Below are 26,361 nucleotides of genomic sequence, written 5' to 3' on the forward strand. Positions count from 1 at the left end.
TTTTTCACTGATTCCCCACGAGCTCCATTGATTGAATGCAAAGCACACATGGCTATGGGGGTCTTCAACTTTGCTCTCAAGTATCATGAGAGATATTTGAAGATTGCTGCCTTCAAAAGAGTCTGGCTCCGTTTTGATACTCCAGTTTCTCCTTGCCCAGGGCAGAGGGATTCAGGGGAACAGTGCTTGGGAATGGCAGAATAACAGAGAAGGGGCAAAGGGGCATGCTGAAAGTGTTTTGCCTGAAAGGATTTGTTCTCTGGGTATTTCTATAGCACCTGTGCATAGGAAGGTCAGGATGAGCTGCCCATCCACTCTCCAGCTGCTGGCAACAAGAAGTCTGCTACAAGATGAAGCCTTGGCTATCGCTGCTCTGAAGAACCTGCCCAAGGAACTCTTCCCACTGCTATTCAAAGGCGCCTTCGATGGCCAACAAAGGAACATCCTGAGGGCGATGGTTGAAGCCTGGCCCTTCAGATGCCTTCCTGTGTGAGCCCTGATGAAGACCCCTGACCTGAGACCTTGAAGGCTGTGCTTGATGGCCTTGATTTGCTGACTAAGCAGAAGGCTGGACCTAGGCAAGTGAGAACATGATAGAATGGAGGGGAAGAGTGGATGGAGCGAAGTGACTACAGAGTTCAGAACATGGTCCAAACAGAGTCAGAGCTTTCTTAGGGAAGTGAATCAATGAGAAAGGACAGTGGTGTGTGGACAGCACTGCTAATAGATGGAGTCAACACACAATGACTCTACCTCTCCCTCTTCTCTCTCAGCCACTAGAAATGGCAATAGTCTTTGTTTAAAGAATGGATTTAGGGAGGCAGATGCAGGTGGATCTCTGTGAGTTCGAGACAAGCCTGGTCTCCAGAGCAAGTGCCAGGATAGGCTCCAAAGCTACACAGAGAAACCCTGTCTTGAAAAAACAAAAACAAAACAAAAAAAAAAGAATTGACTTAAGGAAAGTTGATGTGTGGGTTGAAGGCAAATTACACAATGGCAGTCCTGTCATTTGATTGTCTTTCTTGTTTGACAAACAGGAGTAGCAACCTACAAGTGCTTGATCTCCTGGATGCCCAACATGTGTGGGCTGGGATAGAGGATGCTGTCTGCTCTTCAGATGTCGTTAGTGAGACCCAACCAGTGGTGGTGACTCATCCCATATGATGGGAAAAGAGGTTGTAACTTTGATGATGAACCTTTCGCTCAAGTCCAGGTATCTCTGCAAATACCTAAAATATTTCTGCTGGGGGGCCAGTCAGAGAAAAGATGTGCTGCAGGTGATCTGTGAAAAGCAGGAGTTTGGGGCCATCCCTGCCTCTAACCCTGTAAAGTTGCTGGAGGGATTGCACCAAGCTCTATACTGGAGTTGGAGGTGAATGTTCACTGGGATGTGAGAACCCTTGCAATGTTTACCCCTGGCCTGGGCCAGATGAGAAACCTTCAGAAACTCCCTCTCAAAGATATCTTCATGCCTTTGGAATGCATTAGCATCCAGGAGCTGAGAGAATGGTGTTGTAGAAAGATCATTACCCACTTCTCCCAATTCAGCTCTCTCCGACAAGACTATTTGAATGGTGTCTTCCTCCTGAATGAAAGACTGGATCATATGCTCAGATGCGGAAGGGTAGAGAGCTTGCTCCGCAAGTCAGAGAAGAACTTTGCCATTTAACATGAACCATGAGTGTACACCTGGGGCTTCCCAGCCACCCCAGAGTTTATACTGATATGACCTTAGGATGATTGTTCTAGTAGTCTTTCTGCTATTCAGGCATCCATGATGTAGAAAAGGTCTTTGCTAGGGACCTAGATGAGGGCAAAATAGATCTACAGAGGGGATGAGGTTTTAAACCACACGTAGCCCCATGTCAGCACCGTCCTCAGATCTCTATGCACAGTTTTCATCTCTCACACATTCCCAAAGGGACAGGTGCCCACTGATCATGGTAGGGCCTGAGTAAATGGAAAATGACTGAGGGTGATTAGGGCCCCAGGGAAGCCCTGTAAGCAGGACAGAGACTGTGCTACTTAGGTGAGGCTCATGGAGACCTATGCTGGCACACACAGCGATGGCTCTAAGTTCCCCCTTGCTGGTTCTTCTTGCTTTCCCATTGACACCATTTGTCATCTGATGAGGATTTGTGCTGAACAGTGCAGAGGTTCAGATCTGGGGGAAGAAACAGTCACAATGATGGTGCATGTATTGTTATTTCTCCATCAGGGTGCATCCTGAACTTGAACTTCCTGATGCTCTCAGAATGACCTCAGGACTAACTAGCCTCTGCTGCCTTGAAGTCAGCACCCTTTGTTTACCACTATTATACTTACTGAAGTAAACTCTCCTTTGTTTTTCTCTAGGTCCTTGGAGAGTCACTTAGAGAACCTTCCAATCACTTGCTGTATGCTATCAGAATCAGATGTGATGTACCTGTCCCAGTGTGTAAGCATCAATCAGCTCACACACCTGGACATGAGTGGTGTCAGCTTTTTAAATTTAAGTCATCAACTTCTAGGAAGACTGCTAGAGAGACTGCTAGATACACTGCAGACATTAAATCTGAAGGGTTGTATGCTAATGGTTTTCCAAGTAGGTGTCCTCCTCCCTGTCCTGAGCCAGTGTTCCCATCTGGTTGAGCTGAATTTTGTGAGGAACTTCCTGTCTCTGTCCAACCTTAAGAAGTTGCTGCAGAACACTGCCAACCTGAGACAGCTGACTCTGGCGACATACCCTGCTCCTGAAGAAGTCTATGAAGGCATCAGTAATGTCGAGCCAGACAGATTTGCCCAACATTGTTCAGAGCTCACGGAAACACTAAGGGCTATAAGAGAGCCCAAAGAAGTCTACTTTGTGAGTAGGAGGTGTCTAGATTGCCATGGATTCTGTGTCTATGATCTGGAAGCCTCCCTATGTTTATATTAGGAATGAATGAGGAGATTACTGCTGGGTTCTGAGAAATGAAAGTCAGGACTCAAGTGACTTATTAGAGACATGAGTTTGTCTGTTCAAGGTGATTTGGATTTATCTGGAAGTAATATTGTCCCATTGACTCAGACTAGAGAGAGAACCTTTGACCTGGGGATTCAGGGACTCCTGCTCTGCTGAGTGAAGGCCCAGCCTGAGACAGGAAAAGAGATTGGAAAATTGTAGGGCCTGCTTCCCAGAACAGTCAGGGTAGGAGTGTCTAGACACCGGGAGGGGATAAACACGGTGAAGAGTACACAGAGCATAATGGACTGGATGACTTGTGCTCTAGGTCTCTGTCTTTGTTTGGCCTCCATCTTCTCCCTTTCCACCTAACATAAATATTTCCAAAATCTGCACATATATTTCTTTTCTGAACTACAACGTTGACTGAAGAATGCACTGGTGTTGAGCATGCAGAATTCTCACTACTCAGGTGTGAACTCTCTTTCTCTGGACATTACTTCCCCCTCCATCCTTAGCATTACAATTTCCAGCAAGTTCAACTAACACCGTTGCATGAGAGAATGTGTTTCATACTTTCAATTTATTGAGTCAGCTCATTGACCATCTCATACTTGTTCGCTGTGATTACTGTGTTTGCACACTCTTGTGTCTCCTTGTCTCTACACCTTCTGCATCCTAGAACCTTCAGAGAAAATAATGATCCAACATGCCATGCTCTTGGCTATTTTCTACACCTCAGCTTCATGTAATCACAGACAGAAAGATAGACAAGAGTCTCTTGGAGAAATGGCTAGAGGTTAAGGGTGCTTACTGGTCCTTCTGGAGATCAGTGTTTGATTTCAACAGTTTACACTTGGAACAGTTCCAGGTTATCTGACATTTATTTCTGGTTTCTGGGAGGCCTTTAAGTTGTCTCCACCTCCACAGATAATGCCAACAAGCCCTCTAATATATATAATTAAGATGAGCTAAAACATAATATTAAAAAATTGTATAGAATTAAACCTGAAGCCTCTCTAGAGGTTGATAAACCCACTGGGCTTGACACATCAAGTATGAAAAGGCAAAAGGCAGGTGTACAGATGTTGCCCGTGTGTGATCTCCATAGCAGAGGATAAAGGCAGATTATGGCATGTTTGTGGTTAAGGCCTGTGGTTCCAACTATATGGGTAATACTTACCATGTATGAAGGAAAACATTGATCCCAGCTCTTTGCCATCAAAACCTCCCTCAAGATACTAAAGCTTCACAGCCATGTTTTCAGGACACGTCTTTTCTTTCATTTATTATCATGGAGTGTGTCTGTGAGTCTGTTTGTAGGTCCTTTGTGCCATTGTAACAATGTGGGGGTCACAAGACGCTCTTCTCTCCCTCCCTCCCTCTTCCCCAACCTTTCTCTCATTCTCTCCCCCTCCCTCTCTTTCTCTGTTTCTCTCTGTTTCCCCCTCCCTCCCTCCTTCTGCACCTTCCTCCCTCCCTCCCTCTCCCTCTGTCACTCAGACCTGACCTCACTACACAATTCAGGTTGTCCTTGAACTCACTGTGTTCACCAGGATGGATTTGAACTCACAGAAATCCACATGCCCCTGCCTACCTTGAGCTAGAATTAAAGGTACTTGCCACCATTCTTGACCTCACAGGATAACCTTCAAAGTTCAGTTTCTCTTTGCACAAGATATTCTGGGGATCACTGTAAGGTATTTGTACTTGTCTAGCAATCTCTCTTCCCTTGAGCCACCCCAGTGTTCCACAATCTGACTTTCTCTCTAAGCCCAAGGATAGAGGAAGCATCTCCCAGCCAGCACTCTGCATGCTGTGGCCACATGTCAGTAATTCTCAGTCCAAGCTCATGGACTGGGTTATCACTGTGCTCCTGGATTCCCCATATCCCTAACACCCACCACTTAATGATGGCACATTTGACACTGTCACTTCCATGGATACTCTAGGTCTCCACGTGGATGACCAGGTGGAGACTGAGAAAACTTATCCCTTGCACCCTGGGACTGGAATGCAGTGGATGCTCAGGGTGACTATGCATCGCAAAGTCCAGGTCCAGTTAGTGTTAAGAGGCACCAACACTCTAGAGGCTGATCTACGGAGATGTAGATTTGGGGTACATGGTCAAACCTAGGATCAAAATCAAAATAGAAGGAACCCAAACCCAGGTCCTGGAAAATCCACAAACACTAGCAGAGTGAGCATATTCTACACAGGCCAATCCAATTGATTTTCTTATACAGAGGTAGCAGGCCGGGTGAGCATTGGAATTGAAGATTTGGAATGTGGCTGAGGGGGGTGAGCAATTTCCTAATACACAGCAGACCTTGGTTGGATCCACAGAAAGGCAGGGAGCAGGTGGTAGCCGTTTGAATGTAATTGGCCCCCATAAGCTCATAAGGAGGAACCCTTTTGGGAGGTTAGGCTTTGTTGAAGTAGGTGGGGCCTTGCTGAAGAAGTGTGTCCCTGTGGGGCTGGCTTTGGGTCTTCTTTGTTTAATCATCACTCAGTGTCATTATTAACCTATTTCTGACACATATAGGACTGCCATCTACTTCTCCAACATCATGTCTGTTTGTCTGGTACCAAGTGCAGCCATGATGATAAGGGAATGAACCAATGAAAATGAAAATGAGCCACCTCTATGAAAGTTTTCCCTTATTAGAGTTGCCCTGAAGACAGGCATAGGCCCTTTCGTCCCAGCACTCGACAGGCAGAGGCTAGTGGATCTTTGTGGTTTCAAGACCAGCCTGGTGTACAAGAGCTAGTTCCAGGACAGCCTCCAAACACACAGAGAAACCCTGTGTCTAAACTAAAAAAAAAGAAAAAAAAAAAAGCGGATCCTGGCTGGGCTTTAGTACCTTCTCAGGGTCTTTTCCCACTCTGAAATAATAACATTCTTTCCTCGCAATTCTTCTTCCCAGCTCTATCTTCCAACCAATAACTGCCATCTGATTGGATGCTTGAGTCCCAAAAGATGACTTTTTTATCACGGTCTAAATGGACATTATTCCTTTTGTGAAAAAAATCAGAAAACCCGAGACTAGCCTGAATGTCACTAGCTTTTATTTTACTTTTTATGTTTCCATTTGTGTTCCTAGTTTGGATTAATTTGGTGTGTACATGTGGTCACAGATCTCTAGGAGTTTAAGCAGACACTCTAGCCTCTAGGATTCTGAGATTCCCTATTGTTTCTCTGAAATTTACTCCTGCTTGCTCCCCTACTTGATTTTGTGTGTATAGTTTCCCTATAGGACTGGCAGTCAAGTTTCTCAGGCTAGCAGTTAACAGACAATGTAACTGAAGGTGACCTTGAACTTTAGGTTCCTCCTGCTCTCCCAAATGCAAGAATTGCAGGTTTTTACCACCATGACTCAACTGTGTCACAATGTCCAATACCCCTTTCTAAAATGCCTTCCAGTCCTGATCTGATCCCTGAGTGGCCACCCAGCTCATCCTCCAGATTCCTGGATAGTATGGGACTGAGGCATGCTACCTGTCATCATGAGGTGGAAGGAAGTGGAGACGGGGTGAAGGGAAGGAGAATGCCATGTCCTTATTCCTTAACCTGCCATGTCGAACCCCCCATCTTTTTAAATAATAAGTAGAGGTGGGAATGAAAGGTTCAGGCTTTGCTGATCCACTCTACTGCCTTAAGAGCAGACCCCGCCCCCTGTCAACTGTCCGGGCAGGCAGTTTGCTGGGAAAACTTCTGTCAACTGTCAGGGCAGGAAAACTTCTGCATGCCCAGAGTCTTCAGCAGGCCATAATGCATGGTGGGTGATGTGGCGATGACTTAGCAAGTTTTCCAGTGCCTGCCCCAACTGTTGTCAGTGGTCGGGGTACGTCTCTTAAGGCGGTAGAGCGATCAGCAAAGCCTGAACATTTCACATAACTCTTCCGGGAAAGAACTTAGACTAGAGCAACAGTTATACTGCCATTCATTTTTGTTTGTTTGATTGTTTTGAGACAGGAGCTCACTATGTAGCTCTGGCTGTCCTGGAGTAGACTAGGTACCAGGCTGACTTGACCTCATTGAAACCTTCCAGCCCCTGGCTTGGAGTACTGGGCTAAAGTTCCTTTTCCACCATGTCTGCTTAATTTAAGGCTTTAAAAGTACATGAATAGCTGGACATTGGTGGCTCATGCCTTTAATCTCTGAACTCTGAATTCATACCCAGCCTGATCTACAGAATGAGTTTCAGGTTGGTCAGGTCTACAGAGAGAAACTGTGTGAAAAACCAATGCATGCGTGTGGTGTGTGTGTGTGTCAGTAGCCTCCAGGTAGTAACCGATCTGGACATCATCATTATAACATGCCTCAAAGCAGGAAGAAAAGGCTGGTGTGAGGTCAGGTTAGTCCAGTTCCTCTGCAGCATATATGTATCTGGTCTCTGGATTGCTTCTAAGCCTGCCTTAAAACTGGAGCCTGGGGCTGGAGAGATGGCTCAGAGGTTAAGATTACTGGCTGCTCTTCCAGTGGACCTGAGTTCAATTCCCAGCAACCACATGGTGGCTCACAACCATCTGTAATGAGATCAGGTGCCCACTTCTGGTGTGCAAGCATGCATGCAGATATAAAAAAATAAAATCTTAAAAAAAAAAAAAACAAAACTGGAGCCTGTCCTGGAAGCCTGTATGCCAGCACTAGGAGGCTTAGTGGATTGAAGCAGATGAGATGGATCCTTGCCTGGGTGATGCTGCAGTTCAAGACAACATGAGATCTTACAAAATGGAAAAAGAGACAGGATGCAGAAGAGCAGAAGAGGGGGAGGAGTAGGAATCAGGACAGTGTGTGAAACACAAACCTGTAGGCCCAGAACTCTGGAGACTGAAGACGGAAGAAGCTGTGCAGGTCGAGCATGGCTGGAGTTCATCTTGTCTTTAAAAGGCCAATAGAAGGGGCTGGGGTATTGCTCAGTGGTTGAGCACTTACCTGGCAAGTCCAAGGCCCAGATTCCCATTTCCAAACCACAAGTGCTCACTAGAAATAGAGATATGGCTGTAAAGAAGAGACTGAAGCCGGCAGTAGGCAGGCATAGGCAGGCAGATCTCTGTGAGTTTAAGATCCGTGTGGTCCACAGAACGAGTTCCAGGACAACCTCCAAAGCAATACAGAGAAACCCTGTCTTGGGAAAGAAAGAAAGGAAGAAAGGAAGGAGGAAGGAAGAAAGAAAGCATAAGACCCCTGGAAAGCTCAGGCTTCCAGGATCTTAGTCCAGGACCCCAGCCACCGAAATCACAGAATGGAGGGGAAAGCTTGATGCAAATTGCATGAGGCTTTATTGTAGTTTAAGGAGCTAACCCCATGTTAGCTCGGCTCTTTGATCCACCCGCCAGTTAGGATGGCTAGCAAAGACAGTTCTAAGCTGCTGCGTACAGATCATTATTGGGCAACGTAAGGGGAGTGTCTAGGGGTATGCACAGAATCAGGATCCATGTGCCTCCAGGCTTGGAGGGTTTGCCCTGTGTTGATTGGTCAACTGGTTGTTATGGCCCATAGGCCCTCCCAGGGTGGTTGTTATGCTCTGTGTGTCATTGCTGTGCGCTTGTCTGTAAAGCACACCCAGAGCTGTAAAGCATAGTGCCACCAGCTAACTTCTGATTGGTTCCTTGCCACGAGGCAGGCATCTGACCTCTAAGTGACCAAGGCAAGTTTGGGTTCCGCTGTTATGGCTGCCAAAATGGGGAGCTGGCCCATAAAAAGAAAGGGAGAATGAAAGGGAGAAAGAAGGAAAAGGGGCTGAAAATACAAAGAGGAAAATGTAAAACCAGAATGAAGAATTCCCTTAAAACTTTGGGAGATTACACCCTGAATATGGCACTGTAAACTAGGAATTTAAAGCATTTGTGTTTTGTTGATGTTAGACCCCCGAAAACTCAAGTATCCGGGGTCTCAGGCCAGGTTCGCGGTCACCCAAATCACCAGGCGGATTTGAGAGCTTGCTGCAAACTGCACGAGGTTTTATTGTGATTTAACGAGCTAACCCTATGTTAGCTCGGGTCTTTCACCCACCCGCCATGGTGGACGGCTAGAAAAGACGGCTCCTTGGGTCTCCCAAAAGATCTTATAGCGTAAGGGGAGTGTCTAGGGGTACGCACAGGCTCATGATTGGTGTGCCTCCAGGCTTGGAGGACTTGCCCTGTGTTGATTGGTCAACTGGTTGTTATGGCTCATAGGCCCTCCCAGGGTGGTTGCTATGCTCTCTACGTCATTGTCGTGCGCTTGTCCGTAAAGCACACCCAGGGTCGTAAAGCATAGCGCCACCAGCTAACTTCTGATTGGTTCCTTGTCACAAGACAGGCATCTGACCTCTAAGTGACTAAGGTTCCTTGTCACGAGACAGGCATCTGACCTCTACGTGACCAAGGCAGGTTTATGGCAAGCACGTGTTCGGCTGTTATGGCTGCCAAAAGGAAGCTGGTTCCTTCATTGAGACAAGGTCTTCTTTTGATCAAAATGGCCATGATGATCCAAGGTGGCTGAAGGTGGCCTTGGACTTCCCATTCTTGCCTTAACTTGCCATGTGTTAGAATAAAAGGTACAGCCAGGCAGTGGTGGTGCATGCCCCTTTATTGCCACCACTCTGGAGCAGAGGAAGGCAGATCTCTGAGTTCGGGGCTAGCCTGATTTACTGCGTGAGTTCCCAGATAGCCAGGACTACATAGAGAAATCCACTCTTGAAGAAACAACAACAGAAAAGAGAGTTATGGCTGGTGTTGGTGGTACATGCCTTTAATCTCAACACTCAAGAGGCTGAGATAGGTGGATCTCTGTGAGTTCAAGGCCAGCCTGGTCTACAGAGTGATTTCCAGGACTGCCTCCAAAACAATACAGAGAAACCCTGTCTTGAAAAAAAAGACACTGGGTTCCTTCCTGGTCTGTCTCCTGGGTGGTCTCCACACCCTGCCCCACCCGTGGTTCCATTCCTCTTCTCCACCCAGGTTGCAGTCTGATCTTTATCTAACACCCTTGCCCCCTGGGGAACTAAGGGTGGCTTCTACCTCAAGCCTCTGCTGTTTGTTTTTACTTAATTAAGTTTAGATAAAAAGAATTTTCATTAGCTCAGGCTGTCCTAAACTTGCTGGGTAGGGGAGGATGACCTTGAACTGTTCCTTCCCCAGCCTCAAACCTCTATCTTCCCAGACCTGCCACAGTAGATGACTGACAGAGAAAGCAACTCAGCCTTGAACTCCAGAACACAGTCGGTTATGACAGTAAGAATTTCTCCTTGTTGTCTTACTTTTTGTCTATTATCAGACAAAGATAAATTCTGAGCTGACTCTTACTCAGAACAATGTGTGGCACACATGAATAAATTCAGCAAGCTGAAGGAAGGCTGAGGCAGGAGGATTGTGTAGATTCCAACACAAGATCATCTGCAAAGTAAAAGTCCTTCTGAGAAGTAATTCATGAGCCAAGTGCATAAATAAGTAAATGAATGAATTTAAAAAGTAAGTGAACTGAGTGTTGTAAAGCAAATCCATACATGCACTCCTGATATTCATGCTAGGGTCTGAATTTTCCTTTTTATTTTTTCTTCCCCCCTTGGAGCTTTAGTTCAAAGAGCATTAAGGCCGGACAGTGGCTCACGCCTTTAATCTCAGCACTCGGGAGGCAGTGGCACGGCAATCTCTGTCAGTTCAAAACAAGCCTGGTCTATGAAGGAACCGGCTTCCCTTTTGGCAGCCATTACAGCCGAACACATGCTTGCCATAAACCTGCCTTGGTCACGTAGAGGTCAGATGCCTGTCTCGTGACAAGGAACCCATCAGAAGTTAGTCACTAGAAAGTCAGATGCCTGTCTCATGACAAGGAGCCAATCGGAAGTTAGCTGGTGGCGCTATGCTTTACGACCCTGGGTGTGCTTTACGGACAAGCGCACGACAATGACGTAGAGAGCATAGCAACCACCCTGGGAGGGCCTATGAGCCATAACAACCAGTTGACCAATCAACACAGGGCAAGCCCTCCAAGCCTGGAGGCACACCAATCGTGAGCCTGTGCGTACCCCTAGACACTCCCCTTACGCTGCCCTATAAGATCTTTGGGGAGACCTTAGGAGCCGTCTTCTCTAGCTGTCCGCCATGGTGGGTGGTTGAAAGACCCGAGCTAACATGGGGTTAGCTCGTTAAATTACAATAAAGCCTCGTGCAGTTTGCAGCAAGCTCTCGAATCCGCCTGGTGATTGGGGTGACCGCGAACCTGGCCTGAGACCCCGGATACTTGAGTTTTCGGGGGTCTAACATTTTGGGGGCTCGTCCGCGATTTGCGACCACCCTTCACCTGAGTGGATTCGATCTTGGAGGTAAGATGATTGGAGCTCGAAACTTATATATGTTCAATGTTCTATGTTTCTTGTTTTGTCTCTTGCTGTTTTGTTTGGTGCCATGATTTGTATTTGATCTGCGCAGAATTTGTATTTGTAATTCGGACTTCTGGGGATGACCCTGAAGTCCTGCCCTGGATGAAAGTCCGAGGGTTGCTTGATTTGATCTGCGCAGAATTTGTAATTTGTATTTGATCTGCGCAGAATTTGTAATTGAACCATAGGGTAAGCAGACTTGCGAGAACCTTGGTTCCACCCTGGATGAAAGTCCAAGGTTTGGTTGTAATTTTGGTTTGGGGCACCATTTCTTTGCCGCGGTTTGTCCTGTCTAATGTTTGTGCTGTCTAATGTGCTGTCATTTGTGTTATGTGTTTCTTAAGCATCTCTTTCTGTCCCACATTGCCCATGCACGTGGCATGCATGGGTCAGGGGTCTTTTCTTGTTGCCCTAAGCACATGGCACGGGAAAGGAGTTCTGCCATGTGTCACGGGTTAGAATGTGTTATGTTGGAGTCCCCCGATGCTGCTTTTCTGAACTCGAACCACTGCTGCAGCCCTTACAGCTGAGCCTGGCCCATGTAGGTGAGTCTTTCCCTATCCCCACTTGCCGGTCCCGTGGGTCCCTGCCATTTGCCTAGCTGCCCGGCATTCTTTGTGCTCTACACACATGGTATGCAGGGGGGCCGCAGGAGTCTTTTTCCCACACCTGGATTGGCCTAGGGTCTGGGGTTACCAGCAGCACCCCTACCCCAGGTCTCTCTGCCTTGAGCACATGGAGCTAGCTCAGGCAGATGAACCATCTGTCCTGATCCGGATATTCTAAAAACAATAACAACAAAAAAGGGCCTTACAGTTATTAAAAATTGTAAAAGGGACTTTGACAAAATTTTTATGTTGACTAAAAAATGGGAAAAAAATGTAAGAGACTTAAATAATAAAGAGGGAAAGAAAAAAAATTGTCTAAGAATGTCTAAGAGGGTCAGAAATAAACTAAAAGGTTATAGAGGGTTAAAGCAAGTTGTTGGAGGTCAGAGAAAGAGAAAGTTATAGAGGGTTAAAATAAGTTGTAAAAGGTCAGAGAAAAGTTGTTAAAGGTCAGAGAAAAGGTTGTTACTAGTCAAAAAAAATGTAAACTGTGCTATGGTTTCTCATGTCTACAAATAAATTTTAAAAATGGTAATATAAGTTAAAATTTTAACTATATTAAGCTAATTCTGTTTTTAAAAGTCCTGTTTATTTCTCAAGTAAATTATGTATACTTGTTTTAAAAATGTCCTATTTCCTGGTATAAACAAACATGTTAAGCAAAGCAAGTTACGGCCATTTTGTAACTAGTCACATGACTTGACTGGTCGCCATTTTGCTAAAGTTAAAAAAAAATACTTAAGCCGCCATCTTGACTAAAGGTGACCCCATGGAAATTAGAGGTACCATCTTAGAAACAAGTTTTTCAATTAAGATTTAAAATGTTAATGCTTCTATACATTACAGAAAGACCTTAAGGGAATTTAAATTTCTTTTTAAAACCAGTTTTCAAATGTTTGTTTTTATTAATGTTTGTACTTAAAGAGCTTCAATTTAGAATTATTTCTAAGCAAAGCCTGACAATGTAAAGTTCTTGTTTTATAAAAGATGCTAATCTGTTACAGTTTGTGTTTTCAGAAGTTAAGTTTAGGATGTTGGTAGCACACACCTTTAAGCTCAGGATGTTGATGGCACATGCCTTTAATCCCAGCATTCGGGAGGAAGAGGCAAATGGATCTTTATGAGTTCAAGGCCTGCCTGGTCCGGCAGATCGAATTCCAGGACAGGCTCCAAAGTCACAGAAAAACCCTGTCTCAGAAAGAAGTTAAGCTACTGTTTAAGAAATATAAGGTAGCTCTATGCAGTTTTAAGTTCAGCTGTATTACAGAAAGACTTTAACTAGCCACCTGTGTGCTTCTTGTATGCTTAAGGAAAGTAATTAAAACAGACAAACAGACCTCTAATGCTTCAGAGATCTTCAGAATATGGCATTTAAATTGTTATCTTTAAAGTTTATAATGTCAGACAGACTGCCAGATCCGGACAGTGACCCAAAGTCTCCAAAGAAGATTACGAGGCACCTCAGTTCCTGCACCTGGACCAGTGAGCGAGATGCTCAGATGTGAAACCTGCCGCCTGCCAGAACCTGGCCGAGAATGTGGACAAAGCTGCTGGACACTGGAAAATTGATTGTACCCCTTTGCCTAGACAAAACAAGGTCAGTCTTTTCCATGTCCCTCTTCCACAGAGAGGAAAAAAACTCTCACAGTATAGGCCTGGCGAAGATTGCTGGTCTTTGAGACACCTGCCTCCAGCGGTAATGGAGAAACTTGGGTATGGACTGGCTTCTAACTGGCTTCTGTCACTTTTCAGTAGATTCGGATAAAATATACCCTTCTCAGATCTCTGAAATATTACTGGTTGTCAGCTTGACAGCATCAGACAGTCAGATCCACTATAGACTAGTCAGTATGTTAGCTGATAAAATAGTAACTATATACTGTTCAGGCACGAGCTCAAGATTTTTAAGTTTATTTTGGTTGTCATCTAAGTACAAACTTAAAGGGCTTTTCATCAGGCCAAAGGCACCTCTGTCCAATCCATACCTGGCTCTCTGGACAGAAGAAAAATGTACATGCTTATAGCCCAAATCTGTAGTTTTTGCTAAATATGTTCCTGCTGTTTAAACAGATATCCAGATATCTGCTTTTTCTACACTGTGGGCTTCAGTAAATAAGTTTTAACCTCTGTTCCTAGTTTAAACATGTCTTAAACAGGTTTCTGCTTCTGGCAGACATCTGAATATCAGTTGCTGACTACAGACTGTTCTAAGACTGCGAGCCCTAGACTTGCTGTGGATGTGAACCAGTTCAGCTGATATGGACACCCCCTGTCTCTGCAACAGTGTCTGCTAACCAGAAGCCCCTGATGGATTCCCCATTGCCTAAATTCCTTTTTGCTTTTGACTAGCATTTCAACCTTCTGGGGTCCCTAACTTCGTCCCAAAGTCAGCAGGAAGCAGTTTGGAAAAGAATTTCGCCGTCCATTTTCCCTGGTTAAAATGCTAAGTCAAAGGGAACTCCCTTGCATGGGGATGCCAGTATCTATCACTCCCTGATGGGGATGCTAGAGAGACAGCAATTCCATGATTGGAATTTACAAAAAAGAAAATGGGGGAATGAAGGAACCGGCTTCCCTTTTGGCAGCCATTACAGCCGAACACATGCTTGCCATAAACCTGCCTTGGTCACGTAGAGGTCAGATGCCTGTCTCGTGACAAGGAACCCATCAGAAGTTAGTCACTAGAAAGTCAGATGCCTGTCTCATGACAAGGAGCCAATCGGAAGTTAGCTGGTGGCGCTATGCTTTACGACCCTGGGTGTGCTTTACGGACAAGCGCACAGCAATGACGTAGAGAGCATAGCAACCACCCTGGGAGGGCCTATGAGCCATAACAACCAGTTGACCAATCAACACAGGGCAAGCCCTCCAAGCCTGGAGGCACACCAATCGTGAGCCTGTGCGTACCCCTAGACACTCCCCTTACGCTGTCCTATAAGATCTTTGGGGAGACCTTAGGAGCCGTCTTTTCTAGCCGTCTGCCATGGGGGGTGGGTGAAAGACCCGAGCTAACATGGGGTTAGTTCGTTAAATTACAATAAAGCCTCGTGCAGTTTGCAGCAAGCTCTCGAATCCGCCTGGTGATTGGGGTGACCGCGAACCTGGCCTGAGACCCCGGATACTTGAGTTTTCGGGGGTCTAACAGTCTACAAGAGCTAGTTCCAGGATAGACTCCAAAGCCACAGAGAAACCCTGTCTCGAAAAACAAAAACAGGCCGGGCATTGGTGGCACACGCCTTTAATCCCAGCACTCGGGAGGCAGAGGCAGGTGGATCTCTGTTTCAAAACCAAAAAAACAAAACAAAACAAAAAAGACAAAACAAAACAAAAAATAGAGCATTAAGAAGGAAGTTCCCTAGAAGATTAAATGGGTGGAGCAAAATCATCCAATCAGATGGCAGCTATTGGTGGAGGTGCAGCTGCTAAGGAGAAAGTCCTATAAAGGTGTCATTGGAGCCAGAGAAGACACTCCAGCTTCAGAGACTGTCATCAGTGACCAGATCAGGTAAGTCCTTTACGCCCATCAGGACACCCTTACTGCTTCAGAGACATTTTAGACACAAGAGAGCCCAGGGCATCCTGCAATCTGTCTCTTCATCAACAGACAGAAGACACTGGGATTCAAAACCCAAGGTCTGCTTTCTTCTCCATGTCCTCTGTAATTGTTTGGTTTGATTTTAGCTGTTGACACCAGGCTTCACTGTCCAGACTCTGCTAGACCTGGCTAGGCTGCTGCACTGGGTTGGGGATCAGGATCTGCCTGCCTCAGTCTTCTGAGTGCTGGAATGGCCGGCATGCTCTACCTTGTTCTGCTTCATATCATGTAATTATCTTGTATGTGGTTCTTTTGAGACCAGGCCTCCTCACTCTGGAAACCATGAAGCCCTGAATCCTTGGCATGGCTTCTGCTTCAGCCTCCCAACATCTGGGATTCCTGTTGGGAGATAATCTGTCTTCATTGATGCTTTGCTAGGTGCACATAGAAAACTTTTTCTTTGCTTTTGAAATAGTTTGGTTCTGTAGTCCATGTTAGACTCAGACCTGCGGCAAGTCACTGACCTGATCCTCCTGAGTGTGGAGATCAAAAGCCTGAATGTATTTTCAAATTCCTCTTAGTTTTTGGAGACAAGGTAACAATTCAGAATAAATTGGTCTAGAGAGCATATGTGACACAGGATGGCCTTGAACTATCTTGCTGCCTCCACTTCCCAATTATGATCATGGAAGATAATGTGCTTTAGTTGGTGTCAGGGACACATGCCTTTAATCCCAGCATAATAGCAGGCAGAGGCAGGAGGATCTCCATGAGTTCAAGGTCAGCCTGCTGTACAGAACTATGTCGAGGACAGCGAAGGTAAACAAAGAGGCCCTGAGTCAAAAAGAAAAACAAGCAGGTGTTCATTTTTAAAAGATAACAATATTATTTGTGATAGAATTCTATTAGGTCATGAACTCTAACTCAGGCTGACTTGGAACTGGCAATCATCTTTAATGCACCTCACAAAAGGTGCAATATAGGTCCCAGACCTGTTTCTTCATATCCAGCTCTGAAAGTTTCATTTTTTGAGACATAACCTCAAGGATGGCCTTCCATGTTTTCTTACCAAGTGAAAGTGTTCAGTTTCGGGTTCCAGGTGGTTTTTATTTATTTATTATTTTATTATTTTTTTATGGTTTTTTGAGACTGGGTTTCTCTGTGTAGCTTTGGAGCCTATCCTGGCACTCGCTCTGGAGACCAGGCTGGCCTCAAACTCACAGAGATCTGCTTGCCTCTTTCTCCCGAGTGCTGGGATTAAAGGCGTGCTCCATCAACGCCGAGCTGGGTTCCATGTGTTTTGCAGTTTAATCCAGCCTGGAATAGAACTCGGAGACCCTTGTATTTTGGCAAGCACTCTGAGTAACTCAGCTACATGTATGACCGGGCTTTACAATTCTCTCCAGGGACAGGAGAGATAGCAAAGCTGATGGGACACCACTCTGGCTGTTCTTCTGTAACCTGGGTTCCATTCTCAGGACCCCCATGGCAGATCACAGACACTTGTAAGGCATCTAAGGCCCTCTGTAAACCTGGGCACTTCATGCAAAAAATGCACATACATACATACGTGCAGGCCCAGTAGCCATACACCAAAACCTATATTTTTTATACGTAAAATTCCTTCAAGAGGCTGGCTGGATAAATTTTGTTTGTATGTTAGTCTTGACTTAGTTAGGTTTCTTGTTTGCTTGATTTTTAGAGACAGGGTTTTTCTGTTGCCCTGGCTGTCCTGGAACTCACACAGTAGACTAGGCTGGCCTTGAACTCACAGAGATCTACTTGCATTTGCCTCCAGAATGCTGGGATTAAAGGCGTGCACCACCACCCCCCAGTGATTTACGTGGGTTTCTACTGAGAAACAAACGACAGACTGTAATTTATGTTTAGGTTGTTCTGTTTTGTTCAGGGCCTTTGAGATGAGACACGGTTTCAGAGCTGGGCTGCTTTTATACCTATGCCTTTCTAGCTCTGTCTCTGCTTCCTCGATATGTTTTTTTCAGTGAAAGTCTCCTTTGGTTTTTCCAGGTAGGGTTTCAATGTCACAATCCTGGATGTTACTCTGGAGACCACGCTGGCCTTGAACTCATGGAGATCTGCCTACCTCTGCCTTCTAAAGCTGAGATTAAAGGCATGTCCAACAGCTCCCTTGTGGTCTAATGGTTGTTATATGTGTTTGTAATCCCAGGAATGATACTTCATGGACTGCAATTTAATGGTTGAATTGAAATAGAATTTTTTTTTTGAGACATGGTTTCTCTGTTTAGCACTGACTATCATAGAACTGACTCAGTAAACCAGGCTCGTTAGCCTCTGCTTCTCAAGCTTGGGGTTAAAGGCATGTGCCACCACTTCCATCTAATTGAAGGAATTTGTGTACGTATTTTGCTTACATTTTTTTTTTTGTATGTATCTTGAAAACATACCTGGCGATTGTTTTGCTAAGAGGGGTCACAAGACACAGTGATTCTTGGGACAGTGTCTATTGAAAAACAATGGTTTAGGCCTGTTCAAGCTGACATAAAAAAACCAGGAGAAGCGAGGGAACAAGTCCCTGTTCTAGGACAGCCTGGGGTCCATGAGTGACTCTGACTCTGTCAAATAAAAGGCAATGATGGATTTGAGTGCAGCTCAGTGGTAGAGCACTTGTCTACCATGGATGAGCATCTAATCTCAGCTCAGTGCCAAACAACCTCAGGCAAAACCAAAGGGAGTTGGTGGTCCCCACCTTTAATCCCTGCACTCTGAAGGCAGAGGCAGGCCGATCTCTGAGTTTGATATCAGTCTGGTCTACAAGAACTAGTACCAGGACAATCTCCAAAGCCACAGAGAATGGAGCTCAGATTTTTCCTTCCTGGATTCATCCTTCCAAAGGGTATGAGATTCAGAGTCAAATGACTGTAATGAATAAACCCAAATCTCCAAGGCCAGAGAGATGAGAGATGCTAACTGTGAGGAAGAGAAAGCTTCCTAAGAAAGATTGTGACAATATGTTTTCTCCTAAATTCTGCCCAGCAAGGATCATCTGCCTACACTCATCAGAATGAGTTTCAAAGAACCACTCACACTCCTTCAGCTGGCAGTGCAAAGCTTAATAAGGAATGAAACTTTGGCGAACTCTACCCTGCAGGACCTGCCAAATGATCTCTTTCCCCCGCTGCTCAAGGAGGCCAACACTCAGAGAAAAGCAAATTTTATTAAGATCCTGGTGGCAGAGTGGCCCTACTCTCACCTTCCAGTTGGGTGGCTGATCAACAACCCCACCTTGGAGACCCACCAGGCTATGTTGGATGGAGTAGACACATGGCTCAGACGAAGGTTTTGCCCCAGGTAAGCAATAACCATACAATGTCAAATACCACACTCTGGGGTATATGAAGGAACATCTGGTCTGAGTGAGTGTAGGGCCAAAGGTGGATGAGGCTACAGAGACCTTGGCAGCTGTTGAGTCCAATGAGTAAATATCAATTAAGTATGAGATACCTCTTGAAGCAGATGTCCTGAAAAGATGATGAGCTTGTCCATGTGTCTACACCAGTTAATGGAAATAGGAGCTGACAGAAATCCAGAGCTACTGAATGTAGGGAAACAGGACAGGCCTTCAAATGCAGCTCAGGCTAAGAGCTCTACCGTGGCCCGCTTGGGGGTCTGGGTTGGAGAGCCAGCACTGAAAACCACAAATAGGAAGAAGACAGAGAGAGGAAAAACACCATCAGATTAGGAGAAAACAGTCTTGGGTCTCAACTTACCTCCTGTCATTTCTCTTGTATCCACAGAGGGCAGAAGCTTCAAGTGGTTGACTTGAGGAATGTTCCAGTGCAGAAGGGCCATTCTTTATCAACACTGAAGCATCGTTTAAAGGTCGTCACTGAACTTTGCCTCCCCCTGGATCATTACCAGGCACAGCTGTTGGAGTGGGTGGAGGAGAGAAGGCCTTCCCTGCAGCTGTGCTGTGTGAAGCTGAAGGTTGGGACATTGCCATTCCACAGCGTCAAGAATGTCTTCAAAATTTTACAACCAGAGCTTATCGAAGAGTTGGAACTGAATACAGTGGGGAGTCTGTCCACATTGGCAAAATTTGTACCTACCTTGAGAAGGATGAGGAATCTTCAAAAAATGGTGCTGATGCGTGCCTTCCAAGGAAGGACTGCCACTGCTGGAGAGGAGAAGCATGTCACCTCGGTCATTTCTCTCTTTTCAAAACTCAGCTGTCTGCAGCATCTCACCATACAGGATGTCTATTTCCTAAATGATCACATGAATCAGTTGCTTAGGTAAGAAGATGGAGAGCAGACCTTCTTTCCTACACCAGAGAGTAGAGGGCCCCTGGGTTCTGCAGACCGCCGTGCATTTCTTTCACAAGGAATATGTGAGGAGGGTCTTCTTCCCTGGGAAATGACTCACGGGCCCTCATGACCTCACATCGCTGAGCAATGAAGAGGGACGGGTCGTGTGGAGGGAGCTGCCGTGGTTGAAGGACAACACTGTAGGTTAGATCTCGTGAGGGTGGAAATCTGTGCAGTTTCCACCAGAGCAATCCTGTCACATCTAATGTGAGGAACAGGACAAAGAAGAGGGCACTGCATAGGGAGGGGAGGACTCAGACACGCACAGTTTCCCAGGCGAGCCCCGTGTTTAGATCTGGGAGAACCCGTCCCAGGCTGCCCCAAATTCCCAAACAGTGTGAGGCTCTATTGAGCATGAGTGGGCTAAGTAGACAGCAAATGGAAAAGCTGAAGAGTGAACAAGTGTAGAGCCTGTGACAGGGAGGCAGTGATTCTTCAGGAGGCAGCCTGACATGTGACCATGTAGGCCCCTTCTTTCTCTTCCTGTGGGCCCTCTAGCCTAGTGGTATCCATCACAACTGTAGGTGGCTGCTTATCACTGAAGAATAGGAAAGGTAGCTGTGGAATGCGCCAGTCCCACCATGAAGGTGATGCCCCAGGGTGGAAGGGGTGTGACCTGAGTAAGCAGAGTCCAAAGGCTTGACTGCTCATTGCAAACCCATGGTCACACTCACCCTGGCCACATGGTCCCCTCTACCTCTACCATAAACCCACCAGTATGTTTTGAAATAACCCTTGGTCTCTCCTTAGGTGCCTGAAGACCCCCTTGGAGTGCCTGTCCATCTCTCTGTGCAAGTTCTCACAGTCAGACTTGGATTCCTTTGCCCGGTGGAGTCACTCTGGGCTGAAACATCTGTACTTGAGAGGAGTCATTTTACGTGATTTGGATTTTATTTCTCTCAGGATTTTCTTAGAGAGTGTTGCAGACACTCTGCAGACCCTGAAAATAAAAGACTGTGGGATGCAGGATGCTGATGTCAGGATCCTTCTCCCTGCCCTGAGCCAATTCTCCCAGCTCACCATCATCAATCTCATAGACAATGATTTCTCCACAGACACGCTGAAAGAACTTCTGCGCCACACTGCCAACCTAAGGCAGCTGACCAAGGAGCGGTACCCTGCTCCCAAGGAGGTCTATGATCACTATGGGTACACCCAAGTAGAGGAATTTTCCCAACTTTGTGCTGAGCTCAAGGACACACTCATCTCTATAAGGGAGTTTAAGTCACTCCACTTTAAGAGCACGGCCTGCTATGACTGTGGCAAGCGTTATATCTATGAACTGGACACCATACTCTGTGAGTGCTCCCTCTAATACCTCTAATAAGACATGAATGCATAAGACAGGCTTCTCATCCGGAGAACCTCAGAAGATGAGGTTTTGGGCATTACTCCGTGTGATGGAAAGAAAACCATGTGTACAGTAGAGACAGAACAAGAGCCTGGCATTGCAGAGCACATCGGTTCAGTCAGGTTGCTGTCTTGTGGTGAAAGAAAGAGTTCTCCATATCCAAATGGAGCACCTCTCAGGATTGCCTCTGCAGGGCCTTTCTCCAGCATACAAAGTGATGCTGAGATCCCGAGAACCGGATATTCTCTCTGCTGTGTATCCCAGTCATTAACCTGCTTCTGAAGGTCGGGGTCCTTCAAAGTAGCAATGGAAGCAAAGGCAAGGTTTGAGGAAGGCAGTTGTGATAAATGAGCATCAGACTGCAATCCAGGGTACTCAGGCTAGGAGGGGCTGTGGGGCCCTCAAAGATGACCTAAGAAAGACAAAAGGCAAAGGATTAGGGGATGGACAGGCTGACCAGAGACTCCTCATCCACTTCCTGTCACTTACAGATGAATGGGGTCTGCAACAGACTTCAGCAAACCCAGGTGATTGTAGGTCACCTGTCTGTAGTTCAGGGTTCCCGACTCTGGCTGGCTACCTGTACATTAAGACCTCCAGGAGATGAACAAAGGTCCATGTCCTGTCCTAAAGTATTGCCAGTCCCTAGGATCTGCATAAGAAATTCCCATTAATAAATTCCCAGTGTGCCTCTATTTATTTTAGTTTATTTCTTTGGTTTTGTATGACAGGGTTTCTCTGAATAGCCTTGGCTGTCCAGAAACTAACTCTATGGTCCAGGCTGCCCTCAACTCACAGAGATCCACCTCGTTAATGAGTGTCTGAGCAGAGCCATTGGTTTGTTTGTATCTGTATAAGCAGGCAGCAATAAAGAATATTGTGTCACAGCTTTTGTTTTTTCTTTATTATTTATTTTTCTATATTATAAGATATGGGTTGTCAAGATTGCTCAATGGGTAAAGGGTACCTGGGGCCAGCCTTGGCAATCTGAGTTTGAATCAGAGACCAGCCTGGTCTACAAGAGCTACTTCCAGGACAGCCTCCAAAGCCACAGAGATACACCCATTTAATGGAATGGGCAGGCTGACTCCAACATTGACCTCAATCTTACACAAGCAGGTAATGGCAAGAATGTAGTGTCACAAGGGGGTGGAGCAGACTCTGAAGACCCCTTACAGAAGGCCTCACCTCTTTGGGGAGCCGAAAGGGTATGGAATAGGTACGGTGTTAGTTGGTGGTGGGGCAGGAGAGGAGGGGAAGGAGAGGGACTTAGGATTGACATTTATAGACATTTTAGTAACATAAAAAATTTTGAAAAGGAATGTTGTGTCATGGGCAAGCACACCCAAGATGAACTTGCTGCAATGATCCCATGATTCAATACTGTGAATGGATGCTGAATTGCATAGAACATAACTGAGGAACTTTCACCAATTACATATTTTATTTTTAGATTCTTTAGTAGAATCACAAATTTCTCCCATCTCTTAAATACCATGCGTATCGCTCATTGCTGTTCAAACACATGATCTTTTTTTAATGGGTATTACGTGCACATATACATATGTACACTATATGCACATGTATAAATATTCCTAAATATACTTTGCTTCATCTGTACAGTGTCACGTGTATGCATGCCTTCTATTAGAATCTGAACAAAAGTAGAAATGTCCTGAGAAGAGAGCTAGAGAGACAGCTGAGAAGTTCGAAAAGGACTTGATATTTATTTATTTTTTATAGATTTTTCCAGACAGTGTTTCTCTGTGAAGCTTGGACCCTGTCCTGGCACTCTCTCTGGAGACCAGGCTGGCCACGAACTCACAGAGATGCTTCTTCCTCTCAAGGTGTAGGATTAAAGGGGTGTACCCTGCATGTTATTTTAAGGGACTTAGGATAGGTTCTCAGTAACCATGTGGTGACTCAGAACCTGCTGTAATAGGGATCAGACATAATTTATGACCTTCACAGACAGGCACTGCTCTTAACCGCTGAGCCATCTCTCCTGCCCCCTCTTTCTTTTTTTTTTTTTTTGAGACAGGGTTTCTCTGTGTAGCTTTGGAGCCTATCCTGGCACTTGCTCTGGAGACCAGGTTGGCCTCGAACTAATAGGGATCCGCCTACCTCTGCCTCTGCCTCACAAGTGCTGGGATTAAAGGCGTGTGCCACCAATGCCCATCTGGTTTTTTTTTTTTTTGAGACAGTGTTTTTTGGGTATGTAGCTTTAGAGCTTTTCCTGGTCCTGAATTCAATGAGATACCCTGCTTGTACCTTCCACCTGCCAGGATTAAAGGCATACACCTCTACCACCCAGCTAAATTAGCACTTCCCTTATGCGTGTTTGCTGTGCTGTGTACATGCTGATGACCTTGTGGCCTCACTTGACTCCATAACATAGTCAGCTGTGCCTAGATCTGGGAACCTCCCAATTCTGATGGCCAGAGAAGTGGCCATTATTCATGAAGAGGAGAAAGAAGGAACAAACCTGCTTGGAAATCAGAGTGAGCTCAATGCCACTATCAGAAATTTAGGAGAGATGGTGTCCCATGGGAAAATGTGAAGTGATCTGTGAGATGGGTGTGGCATCACAGCCTGGGAGGTGCATAGGGGCGCTCACAGCTATCCATCCAGGAAAGACAATGGCCTGAGACCTGGTTGAGGCAATGTCTGTAATCACCTTGTGGGGATTCAAGATGCGTATGTTTGAGAATTGTCTAAAATAGGCAAGGCTCTTCTTGAACTCCAGATCATTCTGGATCTATAGAGATACTTGGACCCATTTTAGAATTGCAGTTAGAATCTGCTCTGTAATTTAAACCCTTAGCATTCCCTTCAATAAGGCTTCACAGATCACGGTTCTGCTATTGTTTGAATTATCATTTCCCTGAACTGTAGCTTACAAGTTGTTCTGGGATGTGCTAGTAGCTGTCTGATGACAGCCCCATGTCACAGCTGAGCTGAGAACTCATCTTTAGCAATGTGGTTGCTTCAGACTTGAGAATTTTACTTGACATTGTCTGACAGTATCATCTCAAAAAAATGAAGGATCCAGGAAGCACATACAAGACATACCTGGGAACTAGAATTAAGTCCTGAACAGAGAAGATCACAGATCCAGGATAGACATCCCTGCCTGAAGAATCATGCGTCTACCTTAATTTAAACCAAAACAGATAGATGATCTGGGAATGTGGTTCAAACTCACAGCACTTGTAAATAGGGCTCCAAACCCCACAACCAACCACTTATATCAACACATAACATATCTTTTTTTTCCTTATTTTTCATTAGTTCAAATAGGAATAAGGTTGCTTCACCTGTCAATCTGTTTTCCCTCTCCCTTCCCTCTCCCCAACCCTCCCACCCAGTCCCCTAGCTGCCCCCCAACCCCTTCCACACTCTACTCCCCAGGCAGGATAGGGCCCTTGACCGTACCTTCCCGAAGTCCACCACATCATCTTGGGCGGGGCCTAGGCCCTCCCCCATGTGTCCAAGCAAGAGTGCATCCCTTGACTTGGGATGGGCTCTCAAAGTCCCTCCTTACACCAGGGAAAAAGACTAATCCACTACCAGGGGTGCCCTAGAGTGCAGAGGCCTCCTCATTGACATCCATGTTCTGGGATCTGGATCAGTCCTGTAGTGGCCTCCCAGACAGCAGTCTGGGGTCCATGTGCTTCCCCTTGTTCAGGCCAGCTGTTTCTGTGGGTTTCACCAGCCTGGTACTGACCACTTTGATCTTCATTCCTCCCTCTCTGCAACTAGATTCAAGAGTTCAGTTCAGGGTATATCTGTGGGTGTCTGCCTCTGCATCCATCAGCCACTGGATGAGGTTCTCTAGGGTGGCATAAAAAGCAGTCATCAGTTTCATTAGGGGAAGGGCATTTTGGATAGCCTCTCCATTGCCTAGATTATCAGTTTGTGTCATCCTTGTAGATCTCTGGAAATCTCCCTTGTGCCAGATCTTTCTTTGGTCCTATAATGGCTCCCTCTGATAAGGTATCTCTCATCCTGCTCTCCTCTATGCTTCCTCCAACTCAATATTTCTGCTCAATATTTCTGCTCATCCATTTTCTCCTCTCCACTCCTCTTCTCCTCTCATTCTGGCAGCTCTCTCTCCCCTATCCTTATGCTCCCAATTAGCTCAGGATTTTCTGCCCCTTCCCATTCTCTGGGGTCCATGCATTTTTCCCTTAGAGTCTTTCTCATTTCCTAGTTTCTTTGGTGAAGAAATACTTTTAATACTTTGCTCTATGTCTAAAATTCATATATGAGTGAGTACATACCATGTTTGGCTTTTTGTGACTGGGTTACCTCACTCAGGATGGTTTCTTCTAGTTCCTCCATTTGCCTGCAAATTTCAAGATTCCATTGCTTTTTTCTGTTGAGTAGTACTCCATTGTGTAAATGGACCACATTTTCTCTATCCATTTTTCACTTGAGGAACACCTAGGTTTATTCCAGGTTCTGGTTATTACAAACAATGCTGCTATGAACATGGTTGAACATATGTCCTTGTTTTATGAATGTGCATTGTTTGGGTATATGCCCAAGAGAGGAATTGCTGAATCTTGAGTTAGACTGATTCCCATTTTTCTGAGCAAACGCCATACTGATTTTCAAAGTGGTCTTACAAGTTTGCACTCCCACCAGCATTGGAGGAGTGTTCTTTTTTCTCCACATCCTCTACAACATAGATTGTCATTGGTGTTTTTGATTTTAGCCATTCTGCCCTGTCTAAGATGGTATCTCAGAGTTGTTTTGAGTTACATTTCACTGATGGCCAAGGATTTTGAGCACTTTCTTAAGTGTCTTTCAGCCATTTCAGATTCCTCTGTTGACCATTCCCTATTTAGTTCTGTACTCCAATTTTTTTTTCTTGGTTTTTCGAGACAGGGTTTCTCCATGTAGCTTTGCAGCCTATCCTGGCAGTCGCTCTGTAGACCAGGCTTGCCTCGAACTCACAGAGATCCGCCTGCCTCTGTCTCCTGAGTGCTGAGATTAAAGGCATGCACCACCAACCCCCAGCGAAACCCTATCTTGAAAAAAAAAAATCTGGGATCCTTACACCTGTGTCTCCTGGGGGGTCCCCCACACCCTACCCCACCCATAGTTACTTTCCTCTTCTCCATCCAGGTTGCAGTCTGATCTTTGTCTAACATTCTTGCCCCCTGGGGAACTAAGGGTGGCTCCTCCCAAGCAAGCCACTGCTGTTTGTTTTTACTTAATAAT

The 26,361-nt window shown here is 45.6% G+C and overlaps 1 protein-coding gene, 1 long non-coding RNA gene and 1 pseudogene across 2 annotated transcripts; all 3 read left to right on the plus strand.

The window, feature by feature from the left end:
• Positions 1-298: 298 nt before the first annotated feature.
• Positions 299-2,917, plus strand: LOC113833722 (annotated as a pseudogene).
• An 8,440-nt stretch (positions 2,918-11,357) lies between these two features.
• Positions 11,358-13,493, plus strand: LOC113833725. Its single transcript, XR_003481827.2, has 2 exons — positions 11,358-11,837; positions 13,292-13,493. It is a non-coding gene; the product is annotated as an uncharacterized LOC113833725 (long non-coding RNA).
• A 4,985-nt stretch (positions 13,494-18,478) lies between these two features.
• LOC113833721 (preferentially expressed antigen in melanoma-like protein 7) lies at positions 18,479-21,096 on the plus strand. The gene is made up of 3 exons (XM_035441185.1): positions 18,479-18,765; positions 19,212-19,709; positions 20,532-21,096. Exons 1-3 carry the CDS (start codon positions 18,479-18,481, stop codon positions 21,094-21,096), a joined length of 1,350 nt encoding a protein of 449 aa, XP_035297076.1.
• Positions 21,097-26,361: the final 5,265 nt, after the last annotated feature.

The sequence above is a fragment of the Cricetulus griseus genome, chromosome 2, assembly GCF_003668045.3.
Source record: "Cricetulus griseus strain 17A/GY chromosome 2, alternate assembly CriGri-PICRH-1.0, whole genome shotgun sequence".
Taxonomy (NCBI): domain Eukaryota; kingdom Metazoa; phylum Chordata; class Mammalia; order Rodentia; family Cricetidae; genus Cricetulus; species Cricetulus griseus.